The sequence below is a fragment of the Anabrus simplex genome, chromosome 1 (assembly GCF_040414725.1).
Source record: "Anabrus simplex isolate iqAnaSimp1 chromosome 1, ASM4041472v1, whole genome shotgun sequence".
In the NCBI taxonomy this organism is placed as follows: Eukaryota; Metazoa; Arthropoda; class Insecta; order Orthoptera; family Tettigoniidae; genus Anabrus; species Anabrus simplex.
In genome coordinates this window covers 377,559,761-377,583,656 of record NC_090265.1, presented here as the reverse complement: position 1 = coordinate 377,583,656, position 23,896 = coordinate 377,559,761, and the positions used below count along the sequence as shown (strand labels likewise).

The window sequence follows — 23,896 nt, the reverse complement described above, 5'->3', positions numbered from 1 at the left end:
TATCAATGCAACGTATAGGAGGCTATGTACGTCACGGAAAGGATAGGTTTCGAAGACACTGGAGAACAGTAGAGGCTCATTTGAATTGTTTAAAAAAAAAATATAGCAGCGGGTGAATTGTTTAACGAGACTCTAAAAAATTACTTTCATGTAGACAAGATGCAGATGCGAGCAGATCTACATATTCCAAGAATAGATTTGCCTACTGAAGAAGAATATTAATTATATATATTCGCGACAGCATATAATTAAAGTATTCATCGCTGTATGCCAGTAGATGAGCCGAGAAAAAAATATAAATATATAAATTTTGGTGATATACGACGGATTTGGAATATCAAATAGCAACGTAACGATCGAAAGAATCGGAATTCACCATTGTGAAATATTTAATAACTACACACGAGAAGAGTATAACTACCGTAGCAGTAAAAAATAATAATTATTTACGGAGAAAACTTTTTACAGAAAGAAAAACTTTAACGATTATTTTAAATAACAGAAAATGCAGAATATCATGACTAATTACTGCGCACAGGGAATTCTTTTCATTGTCAACAGATACATGATGATGACTGTCTGCTAATTCATCAAGATGGACCGAACTGGGGATATGTACCGTCGAATCAGATGACCAGGCGGAGATTTTTGGACAGACCAACCAGTGGAGATGATGACGTTGGATGAGCATCGGCCAGCCGAAAGACCGGATGATACGAAGTGGTCTGACGAGCTATGTAACCAGCAGATGACCGCGAATGTCCAGTTCAGACAGAGATCCAGTTCCAATCTGAGGGTCTAGCAGCAAGTGAAGGACGGAGCAACCACCAGACCAGATGTAGCAACTGACGAGCTAAGTCCATACTTTTCTATAGTAGAGTAGTTTCTTGCAATCTGCACCCTCAATCTATTTTGGCATGTGCTGAGAGTTTGGTGATTTATGAAGTAATTAAGAACGCGTGTGTAATATAAGTAATGTGTGAAATACTTAAGATTTTAAAATTAGATGGAAGTGATGAATTAGAATGACAATATGACATATACTGGATACTGCACTAGCACATCGTCAGTGGAAATAATATCCGATAAGAGAAAGGTATGTTACTTGAGTAGAGCTAGAATCAATGAGTCTAAGTTACTAGTAAAGGTTCGATTAATCTCGTTTTACCTGAGTATAGTTTACGTCACGAATTACCTGCGCAATACGATGATCATTGACAAATTAAGTATTCCTTTCGTCAGAGAAAGAGGGCATATGAATTCATATTACTGTTATTAAAAATAGAGGTTATTGACTGCGTATTTTGCTAAGCAATTCTTGAATATTTAGCATATGGTTTCGGAGTTATGGCTATATGCATGCGGCTAAATGGAAGCCGATAGGATGTTAAAGTATCGACGGTAGTGTATTGAAATGTGATTATATATTGATGAATGGTTTAAGTGAAGAGATTTAGTTATGTTCTACGGGAAGTGTAAGAATTGCAATTTGACGTGTTAATGATTTATTAGTAAAATAAGGTGAGTTTCTATGCCATGTTTGAAAATATACGTCAAGAAGAGAATTCCGCGCAGATGACCATTTCAAGGTAAGGTAAACATGAATTATGTAGAATTGTGTATCGTGACAGTGATATTGTGTTTGACTTGGGTGAGTAACAGGTACTGCGTAAGAGAGAGTGTTCTTATATATGATGCAATAGACTCATGATTGATTATATATCTAGTATTTCGTGGAGCGGTGATCTTACAGGTTGATATGAAATACCTGCATTCTATACTATCCATATACGTTCAGTAGCACGTATATAAATGAAATATTGAGACAGTGCAGATCATAAGAGTACATTGAGCCACTAATAGATGAGTGTGTAGATTAGAAACTATTCGAAGAGTTAGTTAGATTTTTTTTTATTTCTACTCAGATAAATATGATTTTAACTCAGTATATAAAAATGAAGAATATTACAATGGTTAGTTAGGAGCCAGATATCGTAGGCACGAGGGTGGTATTGCTTTAGCTTGTAAGTCGTTACTTGTTCACACTAGAAAGATATTACCTAACACTCGGAGTTCAAACCTATGAAAGACTTTAACTTATGAATGGAAGGTCGGTGAACACTGCCACAATTTAATACACGCGAAAGTGTATACTTGGGAAACATGTCTCATATGTTGTGAGGATAACTTTAATAATTAACAGAGCAGTATTTACAATATGAAAATTTTATTTGATTCCTTGAATGCTCAATGATCGCAAATATTATTTAAAAAAAATGTAATACTTTCGGAACATGGCTACGAAGGTTCACATGTGTATTTATTGGAATTTGAACTTATAAATGAGAGAATGTTAGCATTTTTTTTAAGTTCCACTATTTTATCTTAAATGAGCCAGCGCTGACTCTAACTTATTTTCAAATGATGAGATAACACGGAATTAATACTACCCAGATTTCACTATATCTCGAACATTAATTTTTGTCAATAAATAATCTTATATATTTTCTTTAGTATGTGACTGAGTTATGATTTCTGTTCTGGTAACGTTTAGAGTTAAGTTAGTTGTTAAGTTTTCTAAATGTAAGCAATCGACAAGTTCTTACAAACGAAATGCGAGATGATTTCTAGATATCGGTCGTCATTCTCGTGGATATTGATATTCCCATCACGAGTACCCCAGCGGCCAATTTCTCTTCCGAAACCACGTTAAATAATTACATATAAAATCTCAGATTTTATGGGCGGAAAAAGGATACCCTGAGAAGAATTAATGAGCTACCGGGATAATCTTGCACTGACCGTTGCAAGAGCGGGTGCAAAGTCAAGAGATTTTCTCCTGTGAGATTCATTAAGCACTAATGCAAAATGTGAAGGAAAAAAAAAAATCTGTTGGCAATAACCTTTGTTCTAAAAGGTGGGTGTGAGAGTTCAATGTTGTGGCTGTTAACTCTGTTCATTTGAGATGGGAGTGGAAGTGTTGATTTTTTAAATCTATATTGTATTCGTGTGTATTAGGCATTAAACGTATGTTAATGATTTTGCTGAAATAATTGAGTTCATATAACATATAAGACATTAATTTTTACAGATTGTTGAAAACACCTCTCCAGTCTGGTCCGCTTCTTCATATCTCAGCCACCTTGACCATGTACAATCTTTCTTCTGTGCAATCATCGTAACCAGGGTCCCTCTCTGTCGCAACTAGAGCACTAACCAAGTGCTTGCGAAACTACCTCAAAACTCTTTATGCTTGGAGGAAAAGTAGCCGACCTAAAGCTGCTAATGGTTTGTTTAGGTCACCATAATTAGTTTCTTTATTCCTCCTCTATATCCCATCCCATAGTATCAGAAGGAAGATCCTCTTCCCTATTGCTTACTCCCAGCTTTCTCTTACCCAAAGGTCCTTCTCTATACATATTCTAGCAGTGTTCAACACCGTATCTATCAACAAGAACCTATATATCATCTTATCATATCTTTCCTTCTGTCATGATATCTTTAATTTTCTTTGTTGTTCTTTCCTGTCTCTTCTCTTGTATTTAACTGTATTTTCCCTTGTGTATGTAAATATGTAAGATATAGGATTGTACAGTTTTTGTTGTATATATTTGTGTCCTTTGAAAATGTTTATATATTTTTCATTTTAGATTAATAATTAATGTTCATATTTTGAATCTTTGTAATTCGATGTTATGCTGTTTCTGATCCTAAAAAAATAAATTTTTTGAATAGTAACCTACTAAAAAGTCTCAGTTGGCAAAGATAGTGTAAATTCAGAGAATTTACTACCAACCGATAATATTCTAACCCACGTTCCAGACATTTGTCACATTTCTTCCTGTGGGTTTCATTAAGCACTGAAGCCAAAATGTAGCAAGGGATTAATTTAGTAGGGCAAAAAGAGGTGAATTTTTATAAATGTGTGTGCTCATTGAGGTTGGGTTTTTTTTTTTTTTTTTTTTTTTTTTTTTTTTTTTTTTTTTTTTTTTTTTGGCAATGTACATTCAGTGAATTTTCTCTGATTCAAATGTAGAAAAATTTCTCGAACAGGATTGTACTTTTCTTCAAGATTTTAAGAAGATATTCCAATTGATGTTTCTTCTAAGGATTCTTTGAGTTTACGCTGCACCTTTACCAATTGAGACTTTTTAGTAGGTTATTAGTTATCAGTAATATTTATTTATTTATTTATTTATTTATTTATTTATTTATTTAATTAATTAATTAATTAATTAATTATTAATTAATAGCAACAGCATAATACCATATTACATAGATCCTAAATATGTACAAAAGTTATTAATCTAAAATGAAAAATATACAGATATTTACAAAGGACACAAATATACACAATAAAAACTGTATAATCCTATATTTTACATACACAACAATATAAACAAGAGAAAATACATTTAAATACAAGAGAGAAGACAGGAAAGTATAAGGAAAATTACCTTAAATTATGTTAGAAATATCATAACAGAGGGAAAGATACAATAGGATGATATCTAGGGTCTTGTTGATAGAAAGGTATTCAACATTGTTGGAATGGTACTGTGGGATGGGAAGTGAAATGGGAATAAGAAAACTAGTTCTGATGACCTAAATAAACCATTAGCTGCTTTGTATAGCAGCCTTATGTCGGCTACATTTCTTCGAGCATAAAGAGTGGAGGTTAAGTTTCGCAAGCACTTGGTTAGTGCTCTAGTTGCAACAGACAGGGGCCATGGCTCTGACAATTGCACAGAAGAAAGATTGTACATGGTCAGGGTGGCTGAGATTTGAAGAAGAAATCAGACTGGAGAGACATATTCAACAATCGGTGCAAAATAGTGTCTTACATGTTACATTCAATTTGAGCTCATCGAGTCCTGCAGACTTGCTTTCCATTTTACTTATTGCTGTTTCCACTTCCATCCAGGCTGGTCAGACTTCCTGCATTATTGTTTATAGAGTTCGGAGGCTCATCATTTGTTTTACAGTTCAGTCAGTGAATAAATAAATAATTAAATCCAATGTTGTGAATGTATGACACATGTGAAAAGACCTTATGTATTGAGGTCTGTAGGTGATTTTTAGAGAAATTCCCTGATATATCAGCTCCACATAGGGATACAGTGCAAATGTTTGTCCTTAGATTTGTGCGTGTCTTATTCTAACCCCCTGCAAGGGCGTTGTGGCATCATAACGACCTCTTAACGACCTGTCTCCACAATTTTCAGTCCTGGGCATGGTGAATTGCTTATTGGAGGTCCTCTTTAGTTAGGCTCTTGAGTTGATCCACCCGTCTCAATGGAGCATGTCCTTTGAGCCTTCATCCGGCAACTTTCTTTTCAATGACTGTCCTCTCCAGTCCACTGGGTCTTCTGACAATGTGACTGAAGTACCTGAGCTGCTGCTGTTTGGTAAATGTTGATAGCCTTATTTTGATGCCAAGCTGCTTCAGGATTCACTCGTTCATACGGTGTGTCGTCCAGGGTATTCACAGTATTCTTCTGTAGCACCAAGTTTCCAAAGGGTTAATCCTGTGGCAGCCTGTCATCTTGGAGGTCCAGGTTTCTTCTGCATAGGTTCCCAAGGGAAAAATGAGTGTTCGCAAAAGGATAAGTTTTGCTGTTACAGTAATGGTGGTATCTTTTCATATGTTGAACTCCTCGCCATCACAACGCGCTTGCAAACCTCATGTTCGCATTCCCTAGTGTTAGAGACTACAGATCCAAAGTACTCAGCGTGACTGACCACTTCATAGTTAGCAACCTCACGATATCAGGCAGGTTGTTGTTCGGATGATCTATAATCATCACTTTAGTCTCCATGGTCCATACACTGCAATGTTGTTATATCCTCTGCATGATATTCTCTAGCTTGTGCTGATCTTTTGTAATTATCAAGATGTTGAAGATTACTTGTCTGCCTCCAACAACAGTGCTGCCATTCCAGTCTTCAAATACCTTTCGTGATGTACTCACTGTAGATGTCGAATAGCAGAGGGGAAAGAATGCACCCCTGTCTCACACCAGTAATAGATGAGAAGGCATCTGAGGGGGTATCTTTGATTCGTACCATTGCCATATTCAAAGTATACAGTTTCTGGGTGTCAGTATGAAGTGCACCAGGTGTTTCGGGAGCCCCATTTTGATCAGAATGGTCCACAGTTTCAACCATTTCACCTTGTCAAAAGCTTTTCTGTAGTCCCCTCACACAGATACATCATGACATTGAATTCCTTTGATTTATGAAAATGAAAAACCTTACCAGTAGAACTTCAAAGCCAAACTGTTGTTCTAACAGAAAAAAGCTGTATCGAATTGAAGGAGTATTAATTAGACTCTTCCCCCAAAGATATATTTGCATTAATTATCTTGGACAAAAAAATAGTTTTCTTCAAATTCTCAGCCTATACAGACACCAAAATATTCGGTTAACTCTACCATTTAGTATAGTAGGCCTAGAGTAAAATGGAACATCGAAATTGATTAGCAGGCACCCAGATGGCATCAAATTAAAATGCCTGCACACGGTAGCTGAGGCCTTGTGATTGTCAGCCTATAAATCCATTGAACTTATAAAACTGAATTCCATTAGCGTGATTCTAGCCCAGAAATGTTTGGACTTTCTGTGAAATTGGTCCATAGGAGAGTCCAATTACAGGTTCAGGTTCTATGGATAAACTCTTAGAACCCTCTTTGTCATACCTGTCATTTCTCTAGTAGCCTTGAAATGCTTCAGTCCTTGACCCACACCAGTTTGACCAAATTCTGTTTTGCTAGTTTCATAAGTGTATCTAAGCACTCGGTTTAGATTGATCCTTTGATTCCAGTGCTCTAACATCAACTATCTAGTATCAAAATGTTCCTATTTTGATGGTCCACTTCAATGTTCTGTAATGACAAATGACCCAATAGTCCCAATTTTACAATCGGTAAGGTTTGTTGCTAATTTTTTTTTTCTATGTTTGAGAACTCTCTTTATTTTTTGTATCAGAAATGTTATTGAACTCTGTATGCAAGTTAAGATATGTATATGTTTACATAATACTATATATTCATTAATTTACATATACTTTTTTATTTTTTTATTTTTTTGCAGCCCCCATATTCAGCAAAACATATCTTTTAGTGGTGTTCTGGAGATGGTTAAGAGCTTGGAGCAAAGCAGACTGGGGAAGACAGTGATGGTTACAACATAAAAATTATGAAGCCCCTGATCTGACTGTAGGTTGGAGTTAGACCCTGTCTACTCGCCATGTATTTCAGGTTATATAATAAAATTGAATTTATGTACCAAATTACACTTATTGACTCAAGGCAGCAATAGATGTTTGATCTATTCCATAGTTCTCAGGCTTGAACACTTGGATTATGTAGTAAGGTGTAATTCTGTGAAATTAGACAAAATTGACATAAGCTGAATTACACCTAAGTGTATCCAAATGTATAAGCTAATTGTCAAATGTGTGAAATATAATACTCTGTTTACTCAGTATTTCCATCACACTGTTTCAGGTAGGCCATGATGAAATAAGACAGCTTTGTGATGCAGGGAATGTTTCGTTTCTTTATGAAAACGTTTTGTGACAGACAGGCAGTTTTAGTGTAGTAATCTTCATACTTGTAATTCTCACTATTGGTAGTTTTTTTTAACCTTTAATATTCGTAATTCGGGAATATTTGGTCCACTGGTCGTTTAGAAAGTAGACAATTTAGGTAGAGTTTCATAACTAAATTTATTTAGTACCGAATGAAGTATCATCTTAAGGCGACACTCCAGAGATAAAAATCAATATTTTGGTAATTTTCACAAAAAATTTTAATGACTGAAATTGAAAGGATTGAGTTTCTTCTTTCTTGTCACAAAGTTATTCCGTTGAATTCAAACAATTTTTCACTTAAATAATGCTTTGTTTGCCAGTCTGCACACAGCAGAAATTGGCGTGGCATCTGCTGAACTGCTTTGTTAGGTAATGGTGTACCGGGCGAGTTGGCCATGCAGTTAGGGGCGCGCGGTTGTGAGCTTGTATCCGGGAGATAGTGGGTTCAAATCCCACTGTCGGCAGCGCTGAATATGGTTTTACCGTGCTTTCCCATTTTCACACCAGGCAAATGCTGGGGCTGTACCTTAATTAAGGCCTCATCCGCTTTCTTCCAACTCCTAGGACTTTCCTATCCCTTCGTCGTCACCTATCTGTCAGTGCGACGTAAAGCCACTAGCCAAAAAAAAAAAAATGTCATTGTCATGTTTCCATTCTATCAAATATGCCTGTTCTTTGCAATTATGCATCCATGGGATGGGCCAACAGTCTTAGAGCGTAGCAGTGTCTAATTTCAGTGTAAAGGCAGCCTAAATGTCAGTTATCGACTGATTTTCAGCGATTTCTCGCTTTCGAGTGTGGTGCTATCTATCGTCAGATGCATGAAACCCATTTCGATTGTCTTATTTCCCTGTGCTTGCGTCTGCTGATTATCACCAAAAAGCCTAATAAGGGGAGTCTTAAGAGTTATGGACAACGATTCATGTCAAGCTTTTGTGATTTTAATCTATGATCTTCAATATCAATACCTAATTGGGATTAAAATCTCGAGATTACATTTTCTTACGCCAGTTATAACCTGTCATGCAAGGCAGCGTTTTTGAAAGGTATTCTCATAGTAGACTGGTCAAGTCGCTCGCTCCGTAATAGAAGGTACGCAGGTTTTCATCGTATTTCTAATTTACATTTTAAAGTGTATTTTCGTTCCCTGCCGTTGTTCTTAACTCTCTTTTACGCGCTTCCATATACATATATACACACATCTTCTTTACGGACTTATTGCCTTTGAGCATTCTATCTGCAGGCTTCTGTGAAATGATTAAGTATCTCCGCGATGCTCTATTTGCAACTAGTTCTGTGACCTCGTTTAGTTCCAGATGCTTCCATTTATTGATAAAGCATTTCATTTTAATTTTTAACTTTATGAAGATAAAGTTGGAAGGTACTGTAAATGTAAAGAACTAATCGGGATAAATATCCATTCATAGGAAGAGGAATTCGGGAATGGAATAGTTTCCAATTTCTTCGAAATAATTTACAAGCCTATGTAAACAACTAATAGGGAATCTGCTACCTGGGCGGCAGTCCTATGTGCTATTAATCATAACATCACTTGCTATAGGTAGCATACATATAAAGCAATTTTCCTAGTAGACATAATATTGTGATAAGAACGTATGAAAAGAGGCATACAGATTAACACAACGCTAATAATAGAAATAAAAAAGATTCGTCATAATAAAGACTCGAACTTGCACACTACGTATTACGAAGCGAACGTGTTAACCATTACGCTACGAAAACACTTGGAGTAGGTAGGATACATACAGTAGTATATATCTCGTGACCGAAAACTGAAAAAGTAGAAAATTAAAGCCCATTTGAAATGATTTCCAAATAGATTTTGATTTTACATCCTTTTCGAGTTTCTTGACGAAAGCTTGACGTATAAAATGTGTTCCCTGCGCTACCGATGCGAGAGGCTGGTGTGACCGTTGCAACTAAAGGGAAGCATTAATGTTCAAAATCCTGCAATACAATATCGATCACTGTTACAGTATACTGCTTTTTTCAGTATACTAAGCTAATTTGAGTTGCATATCACCAGAAATACAGCTAATAATGTTCAGCTCTCAGAACTTGCCCGGCAGGTAAAGTCTTATCGGGCCCTCGAAGTGGCCGAGAAATTACGCGCCGGGTAACGACGATTTATGCTGCCGATAGCGCTACCTGGGAGTAGTCGGACGGAAACATCCTTTTACGCGGAGGGCAAATTACGCGCTACTTTACCAGTAGGTGGTAGAACCGGCCCTTAGTCAAGTTGTTTATCTCCTTACTTTCTTGTCAGAAATTGCCTAGAAAAAATTGTAGTGCTTTCCTTTGAATCTTTTCCACTTCTCAAATCAAGTAATCCTGGCGAAGGTCTTGTACACTACAACCATACTCTAATTGGGGTCTTATCAGAGACGTGCTTGTCTTCTCCTTTACATCCTTACTACAACCCTTAAACACCCTCCTAAGCATATTTACAACTTCATTAATATGGTTACCCCAGTGATGATTTTTCTTTGTATTAACACCCAAGTTCTTGGTGATCCCTGTGCATTAATGTCACACCATCAACACAGTAATTAGAACTGAGAGGACTTCCCCTTTTGGTGAAACACAATCTAACTTTTCACCCAATTTACCATCTGCTTTCTATCTCTCCACTTTGTTAGGGTCTTCTTGTAGTTGATCATAATCCTAAAACTTATTTATTACTCCATACAGTGTAAGATCATGTGCGAATAGAAAGCTTATCTGCGATTCCAGTTCTTTACTCATATCATTTATACATTTTCAGTCTCTTCAGAAGGACAACAAAGACAGTAACTGGAGAAACAAAACACAAGAGATACATGATTGATCTGTCATTGTGTTAATTTTTTTAATGTTTTAATCATGTAGCTGTTCATGTGCATTTGTGAGACAGTGGGTTTGGCAGTCCTGAAGATGATTTTCTATGGTTTTCCATTTTCACACCACCCAAATGCTGGGGCTGTACCCTAATTAAAGCCATGGTTACTTCCCTCCCAGCCCGAGTCCTATCCCATCCCATTGTTGGTGTGTCATAAAACCAAATAGAAAAAGGAATTTTACCCTCCTTTGTAGTTTCCTATCTTGGATGTAGGTATATAATTGCACCTTTGAGATTTCTTAATTCTAACATGTCTTAGCCTCTATCTCTTTGCCATGAACTTGCTAATATTGAAATCAGTATTTGAATAATTGCAAAGGGGCATGATAGCTGAGTGAAATTGTCATCGGCTTTTCTCCAAGGTAACTGTGGATTGAATCCTGACCAAGACACGTGGAATTAGTGGAATGAAAAATTATATCCTGGTGGTTCACATTCCCTGCAAAAATAGAGTTTCTAGTACACTTCTTATGGCAAAGACCTGAACCTATCTCTGCCAAAACCTTATAAAATTCTTGGTACAGTGGGAATTGGCCAGATTGATGGACAGATACTAACTTCTTATAGCCGTACATGCTTCCATAGGCATTCGAATAGTACAGGTCATATAACAGTTTAGACACAAACACAATATTAGATTCGGTTGATGATTAAAGATTAGCCTGTAAAATGAACCAGTCAACAATATCCTTCTTGAAACAGATACTGTACTACATTACTATAAGTTTCTATAATTCTTCACTCAAAACTGAATGAAATTTCATTTTGGTTTTTTTATTGAATAAATCCAAGCTCGATAGCTGCAGTCGCTTAAGTGCGGCCAGTATCCAATATTTGGGAGATAGTGGGTTCGAACCCCACTGTCGGCAGCCCTGAAGATGGTTTTCCATAGTTTCCCACTTTCACATCAGGCAGATGCTGGGACTGTACCTTAATTAAGGCCACTCCTAGCCCTTTCCTGTCCCATCGTCGCCATAAGACCTATGTCGGTGCAACGTAAAACAACTTGTAAAAAAAAAAAATAATTGAATAACCCTGCATAGGCTGCAAGGGAATCTTAGTTTGTTTATTTCCTGTTACAGCACTGGGAAGTGAATTAGGCATTTGACATTTTCATTAACTACATGGCTATAGTATAGAAAAGCAAAATGTGTAATTTTGTCTGGCAGCAATGGAATAGAAACTTTTCTGGCAAATGTCTATTGGTATAACTTGAGGTGATGATGATGATGATGATGATTATTATTATTAAAGGAGGTAAACAGTCTGGCCGTATTGTATACTTAAAATTATCAGGGTCAATGAGCTGTATTGTTTCTTGTGTAAATGAATATGTGAAATGAATGGAAGATTTTTCATATACATGTCAGATATCTCCCTTTGTTCGTCATTGTTTAAAATTTTATAAGACATATCTGCAGGGTTCATGTGTGGTTGATGTCTCAATGAAATCTAGTCGTAGCTTAGTTTGTAGATATCATGTTACATGTTAAGCTATTTAAAATTCAATATATATTCTTATATGTGCTTTTAGTGTATGTAAATCTCAAGAACCTTGTGTACCTTAAATTGTTGCCAATCCAAAAGAGGGAATAGAATCTGTTGAATTTCTGAAACCAATATTGTAGTTATGTTTTACATTTATATCATGAATGTTATCCACTGTTATTATATAGTAACCTTATAGATTAGCAGATTAAACTTTCCTATGACTATTTCTTGCTTATATGTACCAGAATAGAAAGCCCTTTGTCATTGTTCCCAAGAAAATATACACCATCTTCTCATTCAACACCAAAATTGCTGTTTCTTGCTCAATAATGAAGCAGACAGTATAACATTATAGTTAGATTCCTTTAATTGTGCATTGTGATTATAAAATTTGTTCTGAATAATTGTTATTTGACACCATATATATTAATGTACTTTTTTAAAAATTGATTTAATTATATTTTTTGTTTCATTCCTTTCCTTCACTAAGCTTATATAAACGGTAGTCAGTGAAACTGATATTCAGGAGATCAGAGTCAAGAGACTAGGCTTTAATTCAGTCAGGTAATCAAAATTCACCTTACCACATAGGAGACATGCATATAAGTGTTCCTTATAGAAACATAATTCCTACGACTGATGGTTTTGGTGCCAAACTTTTCAATATTACGATCTTCCCTGCATGCTATATTTCAACATTTAATTCTATGAGAATGCTCCTTTAGCTTCACAGTATTGCTAATTACAGATTTATCTTTCAGGCATTAGGTTAAATACACTTAACTGGAAATGGGACTTGAGTGATGTTCCTCTGTACTTCTGTTGCTTATACAATAGGTGTACAAAACAAAAACAAACAAAACAAACAGCTTCGAGACCTAGGATATACAGTAGAAGGAAAACTAATTGTGGATTGAATTCTCAGTCTGTCCATACCATTCTATACATGTAGTTTTTTCTGTATGGTAGCTACTTAGCACATAGCACTATCTAAAAGAAATTTCCTGGACATAATGTTGGTGTTCATAGTAATTTGATATTAAGTTAGTTCCAAATAAAATTTTGTACATGTACAAGTTATGAATCTCCGTATACTGTACATCCACCACAGGGAAATGCACAATGTACATGTATTGGATTCAGACAGTATCTGACATGAGATTCTGGAAAAGATTGGGCTGGTGCATTGTCGGAGTGGATTCACTTTAATTTGATCCTAAACGAAGCTGTCCTCTAAACCAGTTTCTCAATTATTATTATTATTATTATTATTATTATTATTATTATTATTATTATTATTATTGAATCAAAAACATACAAATTTACACTTAATGTACAAGTCAGTTTGAAGTACAAAAGACATAACATGTGAAATCATATTACAGATGCCCAGTATTTTGCAATGCCCTATGCACTCGAAGTGGCTTGTACAGTGCATCGTCCTTTCTGCAAGATGTCGACACTGAAGCATGTGGCTCATAGTTTGTTCCTGTTCACATTCACATCTTGTATCACTTGTGCTGAACCTCCATTTCTTCAAGTTATCCTTGGATCTTCCCACACCTGATCCTAGCCTGTTCAGGGACTTCCTCACCAGCCAGCTTTCATTATGTTCAGGTGATAACTGCTCAGTTGCTGGCATCCATCTGCGGAAGTGAGGTTGTTCCACAGCTCCAGCCTTGTCTCTTCTGGTGAGAGAGTAAGCATCTCAGATGTCCTCAGGGAAACTCTTCCGGAATCTCTATTCCACTATAAGCCTCTTCCTGTTGGCAGCTACTTCTCTACGTACACAGTGTGGTGCTATTCCAGCCAGATAGTAGAGCTTATCTGTTGGAGTAGGCTTTAATCATCCAGTAATCAACCCACAGGTTTCATTGAGAGCCGTATCTACTTGTCTGGAATGAGATGAACTGTACCAGACTGGGGAAGCATATTCAGCAGCAGGAGAAAACAGCGCCATTGCTGAAGTTCGGATTGTTTGAGGATGAGAGCCCTATTGTGACCCTGCCAATTTGTGAATAAGATTGTTTCATGTGGACATTCTTGTCTTATTACTCTTACAGTGGGTTTTGAACATAAAAGCTCTATCAAGGGTCACTCCCAGGTATTTTGGAGTGTGACAGTGCTGCAATTGGATATCTGACCATTCTAGACGTAACTCACGATGAGCTTCCCTTACTTTAAATGGAAAGCGCATACTTGTGTCTTTGAAGGATTGGGTCTGAGTTTGTTCTGATTGTAGTAGCTTGACAGATTACTAAGGGTAGTTGTCAGATTTCTCTTCATGGATTCAAAGCTTGAGCCTTCTGCACTAAGGACTAGGTTATCTGCGTATAAGAAGCCTCTTGTGTTTGGGGTCAACGGCTGGTCATTGGTACAGATGTTGAAGAGAACTGGAGCCAAGATGCTCCCCTGAGGTAGGCCATTTTTCTGTGCTCTCCAGTGACTGTGCTGACTTTGGAAGTCAACAAAAAACCTGCAGTTTTGAAGGAGAGTGCTGATAAGTCTAGTTAGATGGAAGTCCTTGATTAGATTGAACAGCTTGACAGGGAGTAACCAGTGCTTGACAGTGCCATACACTGCTGTTAGATCCACAAAACCACCCCTGTCACCTGGTTAGTTTCATACCCATCCTCTATGAACTAAGTGACATTCAAGAGTTGGCCTGTTCACCTTTTCTTATGATTAGAGCATCAATTACAAGCATTATTCTATCCAGAATAATATGCTCAAACAGTTTATAGATGTGGCTAAGAAGACTAATGGGCCTGTAGTTCTTGGGATGGTTTGCTTCCTTGCCATATTTCAGGAGAGGTATCATTCTGCTCTTTTGCCAGATCTTTGGTATTTGGCACATGCTCATGCAGGTATTGAAAAACTGCAAGATCCATTCTCTTGTTGATGGACCAAAATTCTTAATTAGCTCCATTTGGATGTCGTCTAAACCGGCTGCTTAGAAAGGAGTGAAGGGGTACATTTTTTTTACCTATGATATTGCTAATAATGGAATTAGGAAAAATTTGTGATACAGCATTGAGAAACTTGCAGACTGGAGATCTGAAAGCTGTATCTGCCTTCTGGCAAAACATTAAAAGTGAATATTGGCTGCTTCAGAACATAATTGTGATGGAACATCTTGCCTTTGCTTCTGCATACTTGTGGGTGAAATTTTCATATACAGTATAACTAAAATGAAAATTAAAGTTCTGAACCAATTTAAACCTAGAAAATGGCCTACTTTTAGCTATTAGTAGGTTGTGGATTTCCCATGAAGTCAACTTCATAACCATCCTTACATTTTCTTAATACCTCAATATCTAAAAAGCATGACTCTCAACCTGCTTTTATGAAGTTTTGAGTTAAAATATTGTGTATTTTTTTAAATTAATAAAATAAATTTAATTTCACATTTCATATATTGCAATGTCTGGCCCCGCGGTGTAGGGGGCAACGCGTCCACCTGTCACCCAGTGGCCCCGGGTTCGATTCCCGGCCTGGTTACAGGGTTTTTTAATTGTAATGATTAATATCCCTGGCCTGGGGACTGGGTGTTTGTGACGTCCTTAATCTTCCTTTCCTCACACACAACATTCCACACTACTGCCATTCCAATTACACGCAGGTTCATACAATATGGTGCCAGTAGGTGAAAAAGATCCACATGGGTCGACGCCCCGAACAAATAGCATTAAAAAATATATATGTATTGCTATTCACTGTGTTGTCCCTGCACGACTAAATGAACTATAGGATGCTAAAAGGTTTGTTTCGTCACCTATTCAATACATATAAATTTTACAATTTAGGAATTTATTATTGATTCCACTTGAGACAGGTTTCGCCCTTCATTGAGGGCATCATCAGTCAAACTATCTCCTCAAGGCAAAAATCAGGTACCTGGTTAGTAGTTGACATGTACAAATATTATTAATAATATGTATTAATAATATGTATTAATTTGTGCATGTCAACTACTAACCAGGTACCTGATTTTTGCCTTGAGGAGATAATTTGACTGATGATGCCCTCAATGATGGGCGAAACATATCTCAAGTGGAATCAATAATAAATTCCTAAATTGTATTATTTATATCTATTGAATAGGTGACAAAACAAACCTTTTAGCATCCTACATTCAGTATCTTCAATACGGATAACAATGATTTTTATCACTTAAATGAACTATACCCAGTAAATATGTCAATGATTGTATAAAAGTAACTTTTAACAATGGTTGTTATGTGATATTTGCTGTGGGGTTATTGCACAAATATTGGAAGCCTAAGGGGGTTACACTTACAGAATAGATGGACGAGCACTGCTATAAACCATAATTCCTTGGTTTGATGTTAGTAACTTTTATTAAATAACAGATAACTTATTCATATATCTCCATAGGCTCCATAGGCTTGTTCAGGGGCCATGCTTGCCTAGTGACATCATCACTGGCTTCTCACCACATCCTAACAATGCATGTGGAATTTTTAAGTGAAATGTCACATTTCTGAGGTGTAAGTTCCATGTAATATTGGAGGATATTTATGATCACAATATGAAGTCACATAAAACTACAAGCTTGCTTTTTAGGGGCAAGTTCTTGTGAGTTGTGCAGAATACAACACCCTCATCTTTCTTGTCAGTAATATACTGTATATACACTGATCAGCCAGAATATTATGTCCACCTACTACTATCGATATAAACCCGTCCAGGCGATAGCAAAGTCACCTGATGAGGACAACAACATGACAAGATGGAATTTAATTCCATGTCTTCATCCTTCAATTTTTTTAATGTTACATTGTAATGGTCATAGTTTTAGATTTCTTAATGCTCCTCCTCCCCGCCCTCTTTTACCAGGTCTTATTGTATACTGGAATTTTAATTCAACTAGCTGAAGAAGAGAATGTATATATATTCTCAAAACATATACTAGACGTAATGTTGAGGTGAAAGGTAAACAAAAAATCAGTATATAGTATTGACTAGGTGGATCATTTACCTATATATTTGTTGTGATTAAGTCAATACGGATCCAATACCGGCCACTATGATCAAGATTATTAATACCTGACGAGCAATGACTGTTAGTCAGACACGCACAGTGCATGTAGTATCAGTGAACATGCTGTTTGTGTGTAAAATGGGGGAAGGAGCATGATCTCTCTGAGTTTGTCCGAGGGCAGATTGTGATGGCCTGGAAGCTTGGCACGAGCATTTCGGAAACTGCATGACTTGTCGGGTGTTCGAGGAGTGCTGTGGTGAATGTCTTCAACAAGTGGCGAAATCAAGGTGAAACCCTGTCCAAACATTGAGGGGTTGGTCGGCCACCCCTTATTACAAGATGTCAGACGTCGTAGACTGGTCAGACTGGTAAAACAAGACAGGTGGCGAACTGTGGCAGAACTAGCATCAGACTTTAATGCTGGGCAGAGTACAAGTGTGCCTGAAGACACAGTGCACAGAACACTCCTAAGGGTGAACCTCCGCAGCTGACAACCCAATTTTAACGCCACGACATCGGCAACTACGACTGAAATGGGCACGTGACCATTGTCACTGGATGTTGGTGCAGTGGCAGAGCATTGCATGGTCTGATGAATCCCAATACCTTCTTCATCATGCCGATGGAAGGGTGTGAATCCGTCGTCTTCCAGGGAAACAGCTCCTTGACACCTGTAGTGCGGGACGGAGACAAGCTGGTGACGGCTCAACTATGCTCTGAAGAACATTCACGTGGGCATTCATGGGTCCAGTGGAGCTCATGCAAGGCACCATAATGGCCAAGAAGTATCATACACTGGTTGCAGACCATGTACACCCCTTAATGACGATCATGTTTCCCAACGGCAGTGGCATTTTTCAGTAAGATAATGTGCCATGTCACATAGCCAGAGGTGTGATGGAGTGGTTCAAGGAACACAGTGGCGAGTTGCAATTGATGTGCTGGCCCCCCAACTTGCCAGATCTTAACCCGATCAAACACATCTCTGATGTGATTGAACGTAGCATCAGAACTCATCGCCCTCCCTCCCCAGAATTTATGCGAATTAGGTGACGTGTGTACAGATGTGGTGCCAACTTCCTCCAGCGACCTACCAAGTTGTCCTCAATGCTTCCATGCCAAGATGCGTTGCCGCTGTTATCCATGCCAAATGTGGACATACCAGCTATTAGGTAGGTGTTCATAATGTTCTGGCTGATCAGTGTATATATATGTCTTCATTAATCATCCCTGATAAAGAGGTCTTGAAATGTGTGGACCAAAAAAAAGGTTCATTTCTTAGCAATTGAAAATCTCTGTTAGAATAACAATTATGCTGTGCAAACTTGTGAAATAATTTGGAATGAGTATGTTGAATATGTACCATCCTACGAATTAATACTATCATTTGAACTTTATTTATTAGAAACTTACTGAAGTTCAGCAGTTCTTCTTGTCTGACTTTACAGAACAAATTTGTTTGTACAAAAGCTTCTTTTCTGAATATTTTGGGCAAGTTATGTTTCACCTGATTCTGCACATATTAAGCTACTTTATCTCATAGTCTTCACTTTTGTTCAAACATTTTTCTTATGAGATAAATTTGTGTAAACCTTCATGATAGAAATCTGCCACCTGCAGCGAAAACCATGTTTTCACTTCCTCATTGATGTAAAAGTGCTTGCTGGTGAGGAACCTTTTCAAATGAAGGAAGAGTTGATATTCACTAGGCAGTGTTATAGGGAGAGATTGATCGAATTGCTGCCAGCCAAATGATTCACTGTGAGCTTGTGTTCAAGCTGCAGAGTGAGGTCTTGCATTGTTGTGAAGCAACACCACTCTGGTGGACAGAAGGTTGCAATATTTATTCTGAATTCTGTGGCAAAGTTTTCTCAAGGTCGCACAATACACAGCTGCATTTATTGTTATCCTTGGTGGCATGAAGTTCACTGGCAGAACACCACATCTGTCTCAAAACATGGTTACCATTATTTTGCAAGTTGGGAAAGTGTGCTTGAATTTCACTTTCATTGGAGATGATCGTGTTATGCCACTCCATTGATTGCTGCTTCATTTCAGTGATCTCTTGGGACACCCATTTCTCGTTCCCTATGAAGATATAGTCCAATAACACATCACCTTCCCTATGATACCTGGTGTCAAAGCATTGGCACATCTCTTCACTCATGTTCCTTGGTCAGCATTTTTGGAACCCACCGATTGTACAACCTTTTGTGATTCAACTTTTCTGACACAATTTTGTAGAGAACTGACTATGAAACATGTGGAAATTGAATCGACAGAGGGTGTATTATAAACAGTCTGTTGGCACAAAGGGTGGTGTCAACCTTACGCACAATATTGTCTCTGATCACAGATGGTCGACCAGAGCATGGGTCGTCATGAACATTCTCCTGACCTTGCATTACCGTACCCACTTATGGACTTTTCCATCACTCGTAGCATTGAAGCTATACACTATACTTCACAGATCTAGTGATGAATCTCTGCCGGTGGCAAATTCCTTGCTGTCAAGACCTGGATAACTGGCTGTACCTCACATGTGGTGGGCTGTTTGTTTTAATGAGTTCCATTGCACACGACAAAACAACAACAACTCGGTACCAGTATAACAAGAGGGAGAGAGTGTGTGTGTGTTTTTTGCAAGGGTTGCCAGGACTGAGTGTGCATGCATGAATGAAAGTGCAGGGTTTCAAAGGAAATAGGCAAGTAGTTCTAATTCAAAAAATAGCCTTCGTACAAGGGGTGTGCTAACCAAGTGACATCACTGGCTTTTTACCAAGATGGCTGTGGTTTGATTTCTGGCCAGTTCACATGTGATTATCGAAATAAAGTCATGTTCCTGTGGGTCAGATTCCATGTAAAACTGGAGGTCCTAAAGCTAAGATCATAATATCAATAGTCATGTAAACCTTCAACCTTCGTTTTGAGGTGGTTTGCTTTTTTAGTTCCTGTATTTTAAGCATAAATATCTATTTGTTAACATTTCAAAAGGAACTAAACTATTGATATTTTTTAATCCATTGGTATAATGATGTCATGTGCCATTGTCCTCTTGAAAATGTTTGTATTAACAGTTGTTTCTTACGTCACTTCCCTTCTAACTCCAACAAATGAACTATTTCAGAGCTAAAATACACAGTAGTGAGTAGGGAGCTTTGTTAATGTCAGACATAGAAGGCATAGCTGTCACCATCTTAAATGTAAAGCAATCAGCTTATATTGGTTAATACTGTGGTAAACTCTGTTATACCTTCTCCATATCTAAATCAAGTTATGCTAGGGCTACCAGGTGTCCTTTTTCATAAGATCTCTTTAAACCTCACATTCTGCGGTCAAGGTGAAATGTTGAATATCTTTAAAATATCCTAATTTTTAATATTATCCAGATAAAAGTTCTGTGAAATATAATTTTTAATTTCCGTCTTGCCTATTCTCTATGAAATTTGGTAAAGACATTGTCCTTGAGTGACTGTTTATTTTTTCTATTCTCTGTGATAAAGGTAGAATAGGAAATATTTCCTGTTCCAGCTTCCATTAAAATCACCAATTGCAAGCTATGATCTGCAAGCTATCGTGACTGTGCTAATATCTTCTCATTTCTGATATGTTGATCATTAACTATAAATTGAATTCTACAACTTCCTCCTTGGATAATGACAGTTTTTGAAAGAAATAAGTTCAAATCAGAAATATTAATAATTGGTTTGCTGATTGTCAAATGGTGGGTTGTAATTTTGCAGTGTCACAGAATGAAAATTACGAATATGAGTAATAAATATGTATGAATTGACATTTCTTCAGAACAAGATTACATTATTCCTTATTTTTATTATTAATAGTTAGGCTTACATTATTTCTCATCATGAACAATTAGGCCTGCATTATTCTTTTTGTTACATACAGTAAATTTGCTTTCTGTCAATATTGATTATTGGTTTAAGAATAGTGATAAAGCAAATGGCAAAAACCTAAGTCCACATCTTACTTCACCACTTTGAGGAAGAAGTTCTGCTTTGTGTGCCTGAATCTTCTGAAATTCTGGTCACCCTAGGTTATGCCCAAATGAAGTTATGCACAATACTGTACTTCTCACACTGATTCTACTGATAAGTGTTGTTATTATATAAATACCAATCTGTTAAATTCCTTTATGTATTGTATTATAGTTTGGCAAAGTAATATGGAAGCATTGTGACAAATATTCCAGGGTGGTTGTGGAAATACTTTCTAATGTCAACAAAATCCTAACTCCATTAATGCATTGAAGTGACTGTCAAACAGTAATTGAAATGGTGAAGTATACCATAATTATTGCCATAAGCCATCAGAAAAAGTGGTAATATTGTAAATTCAGCTATATAATACAAAAGCTGTTCTGAAGTTTTTGATCTTCATCTGTATGTTTTAAAAGTTTTAGGCACAGTGTTTAGCATTTCTCTCTCCTTGGATGGACTAGACCCTCAGTACCTAAATCTTCAGTCTCACCTAGCATATGCCTATCCTTATAATTGGACTGGAATTTTTTTTTTGTGTTATAAAAAGATATTTTCAACAGTTTGTTCTAGAGCAGTCATCTTTGTAGAGTTGCCATTTAGAACTACAATTTTACAAAAGTATGGTACAGTAGAACCCCGTTTATCCGAAAGGGGGCGGAGCCACTTCGGTTGACATGTTTTTTCGGATGACACATGGTAAATATTTTCGGAAGTTAAATGTTGAAATAAAATTGCATAAACTCTGTTAAGCAAAGATGCATACTGTATAGTAACATTAAAATATTTATTTAATGTCACTCATTGTATAAAATCAGTGATTTTCTTCTGAATTTTTCTTGGTGCAGCGCTGTCATGCAGTTATGTGACACCACCTTTATTCAACAATATATTCAGCTGGTGTAGATTCATTGCTTTGTTCAACAAAGCACAAAGCAATCTGAGATTATGAAACAATTTTTTTGTTACTACTGAATTGAATACTGTATGCAGTAATTTTATTACAGTACTGTGTAATTAAAGTGTGTGTTAGTGTATTTTAATAAAAATTCGAAATCAATCTTGCCTCCAATGCATTAAATCTATCGTCTGATGTAACTCAATTCTCAGAACTAGTATTGTCAAGGTCAGAGTTGTCTGCATAATCTTCATGATGAATAATACAGTAATAATAATAATAATAATAATAATAATAATAATAATAATAATAATAATACACTACCGAGCTCGATAGCTGCAGTCGCTTAAGTGCGGCCAGTATCCAGTAGGTAAACTCTTTCAAGTATCCAGTATTCGGGAGATAGTAGGTTCGAACCCCACTGTCGGCAGCCCTAAAAATGGTTTTCCGTGGTTTCCCATTTTCACACCAGGCAAATGCTGGTGCTGTACCTTAATTAAGGCCATGGCCGCTTCCTTCCCACTCCTAGCCCTTTCTTGTCCCATCGTCGCCATAAGACCTATCTGTGTCGGTGCGACGTGAAACAACTAGCAAAATAAAATAAAAAAATAATAGTACGGTAATAATAATAATTCCTGCTTGTTCAAAAAAAATGTATCATGGAACGAACTAGAGGGTAAGAAATGTTTTGTTTTATGCTACATGTGCATTCTGGCATAAGTCAAAAATAGGGTTTGCCTAGTAGCTCTCAGCACATAAAGCAAGAGAATTACTAATATTGACGGCTAAGAACGTGAGGGTAAAAGCAAAATATTAGAACACAATTTTGCCAGAGCATTTCGGTTTAGCCGGTTAAGTGGGGTTCTACTGTATTTGTAAAAATGTGAATTTGGGAGATAGTTCTTAGTTACCAAAAAGCTTTTTATAAAAAGTGTCTCTATTTAATCATGTATCTATGTTTAGCATAAATTGAAAATAATATATTTCTGACAGTTCTAAACGTCCATACAATTAAAATATCTTGGTGGTTCCAGAGACTGATATGATGTGATTTATTGGAGTACAAGTACGTAATGTGTCATTAAGTAAAAGCAACAATAGAAATTTCAGTCTTAGAGTTATATACATTCTGCAGTACTCTTGTAAAGTATAAAAGAAACTCTTCTTTCAAATGCATTTTAGTTCTTAAATTTTTTCATTGTACATTATTAAATTTACATTTCTCATTATACTTGTAAATTCCCTTTAACCGTAAATAACTGAACTTATAAACAGAACATCTGAATCTAAAATCTAAAACGTACTTTGATGATAATTCTCAAGTTCTCTCAGTATACTGTAATGTATATTTTTTATGATCAGTATGAGTGCAGTATAGTTTGATCTCTATTGCAGAATTATATACCAGTAATGCAGAAGACTACAAAATAGGTCATAATTTTGGAGAAATAAGTGATAATTCTAGTAGAAACTGTGCTAAATTTTTCAATCCATTTTAGGGTATTCAGACAGTATCTCTAGATTTACATAGTAACATTGTGATATTCTGGATTTGACTATAATCAGATGCACATAAAAAAGGCTGATGGTTCTGTTTATATAGGTCTAAAATTTTGAAAGGACAAAATACCGTATTGTGAGAAGTTTTAAATGATCTGTCCATCTTTTGCTCTACTGTATTGTTAACTCATGAAGTCATATTGTATCTTAGAGTTGAGATAGTGAACAATCATGTTATTCCATCCAAAATGTTTAATAAATGTAACATATGACATAAGATAGTTTCAACCTGAATGTTGCAAACATAAAATCCAGATTGTTTGAATATTTGAGTAACAAATTTGTAAACTATTCCAATTCTGAGGTTGTGATATATTGACATTCCTGTTAGTTCTGTTAAAAAAGAAAATTGAGAAAAGAAATATATCCTACTTTTATTTTGAAATGCAAGAAAAGATTTACTTAATACTCTACCTTCATTTACTACTCATGTTTATCCTATTATCCCTAAAAT

At 36.5% G+C, this 23,896-nt stretch overlaps 1 protein-coding gene and 1 long non-coding RNA gene across 2 annotated transcripts in view; both read left to right on the top strand.

Moving 5' to 3' along the window:
• LOC136856811 (quinone oxidoreductase-like protein 1) overlaps positions 1 to 10,510 on the top strand; it is a 99,171-nt gene extending 88,661 nt beyond the window's left edge. Inside the window, exon 8 of the mRNA XM_067134933.2 lies at positions 7,093 to 10,510. Within this exon, the coding sequence (XP_066991034.1) occupies positions 7,093 to 7,192 (100 nt within the window). The 3' untranslated portion in view covers positions 7,193 to 10,510. The remainder of the gene's footprint in view (positions 1 to 7,092) is intronic.
• Positions 10,511 to 10,518: 8 nt separating this feature from the next.
• On the top strand, positions 10,519 to 11,518 carry LOC137496921 (uncharacterized). The gene is made up of 2 exons (XR_011017516.1): positions 10,519 to 10,706; positions 10,753 to 11,518. It is a non-coding gene; the product is annotated as an uncharacterized lncRNA (long non-coding RNA).
• The last annotated feature ends 12,378 nt before the right edge of the window (positions 11,519 to 23,896 follow it).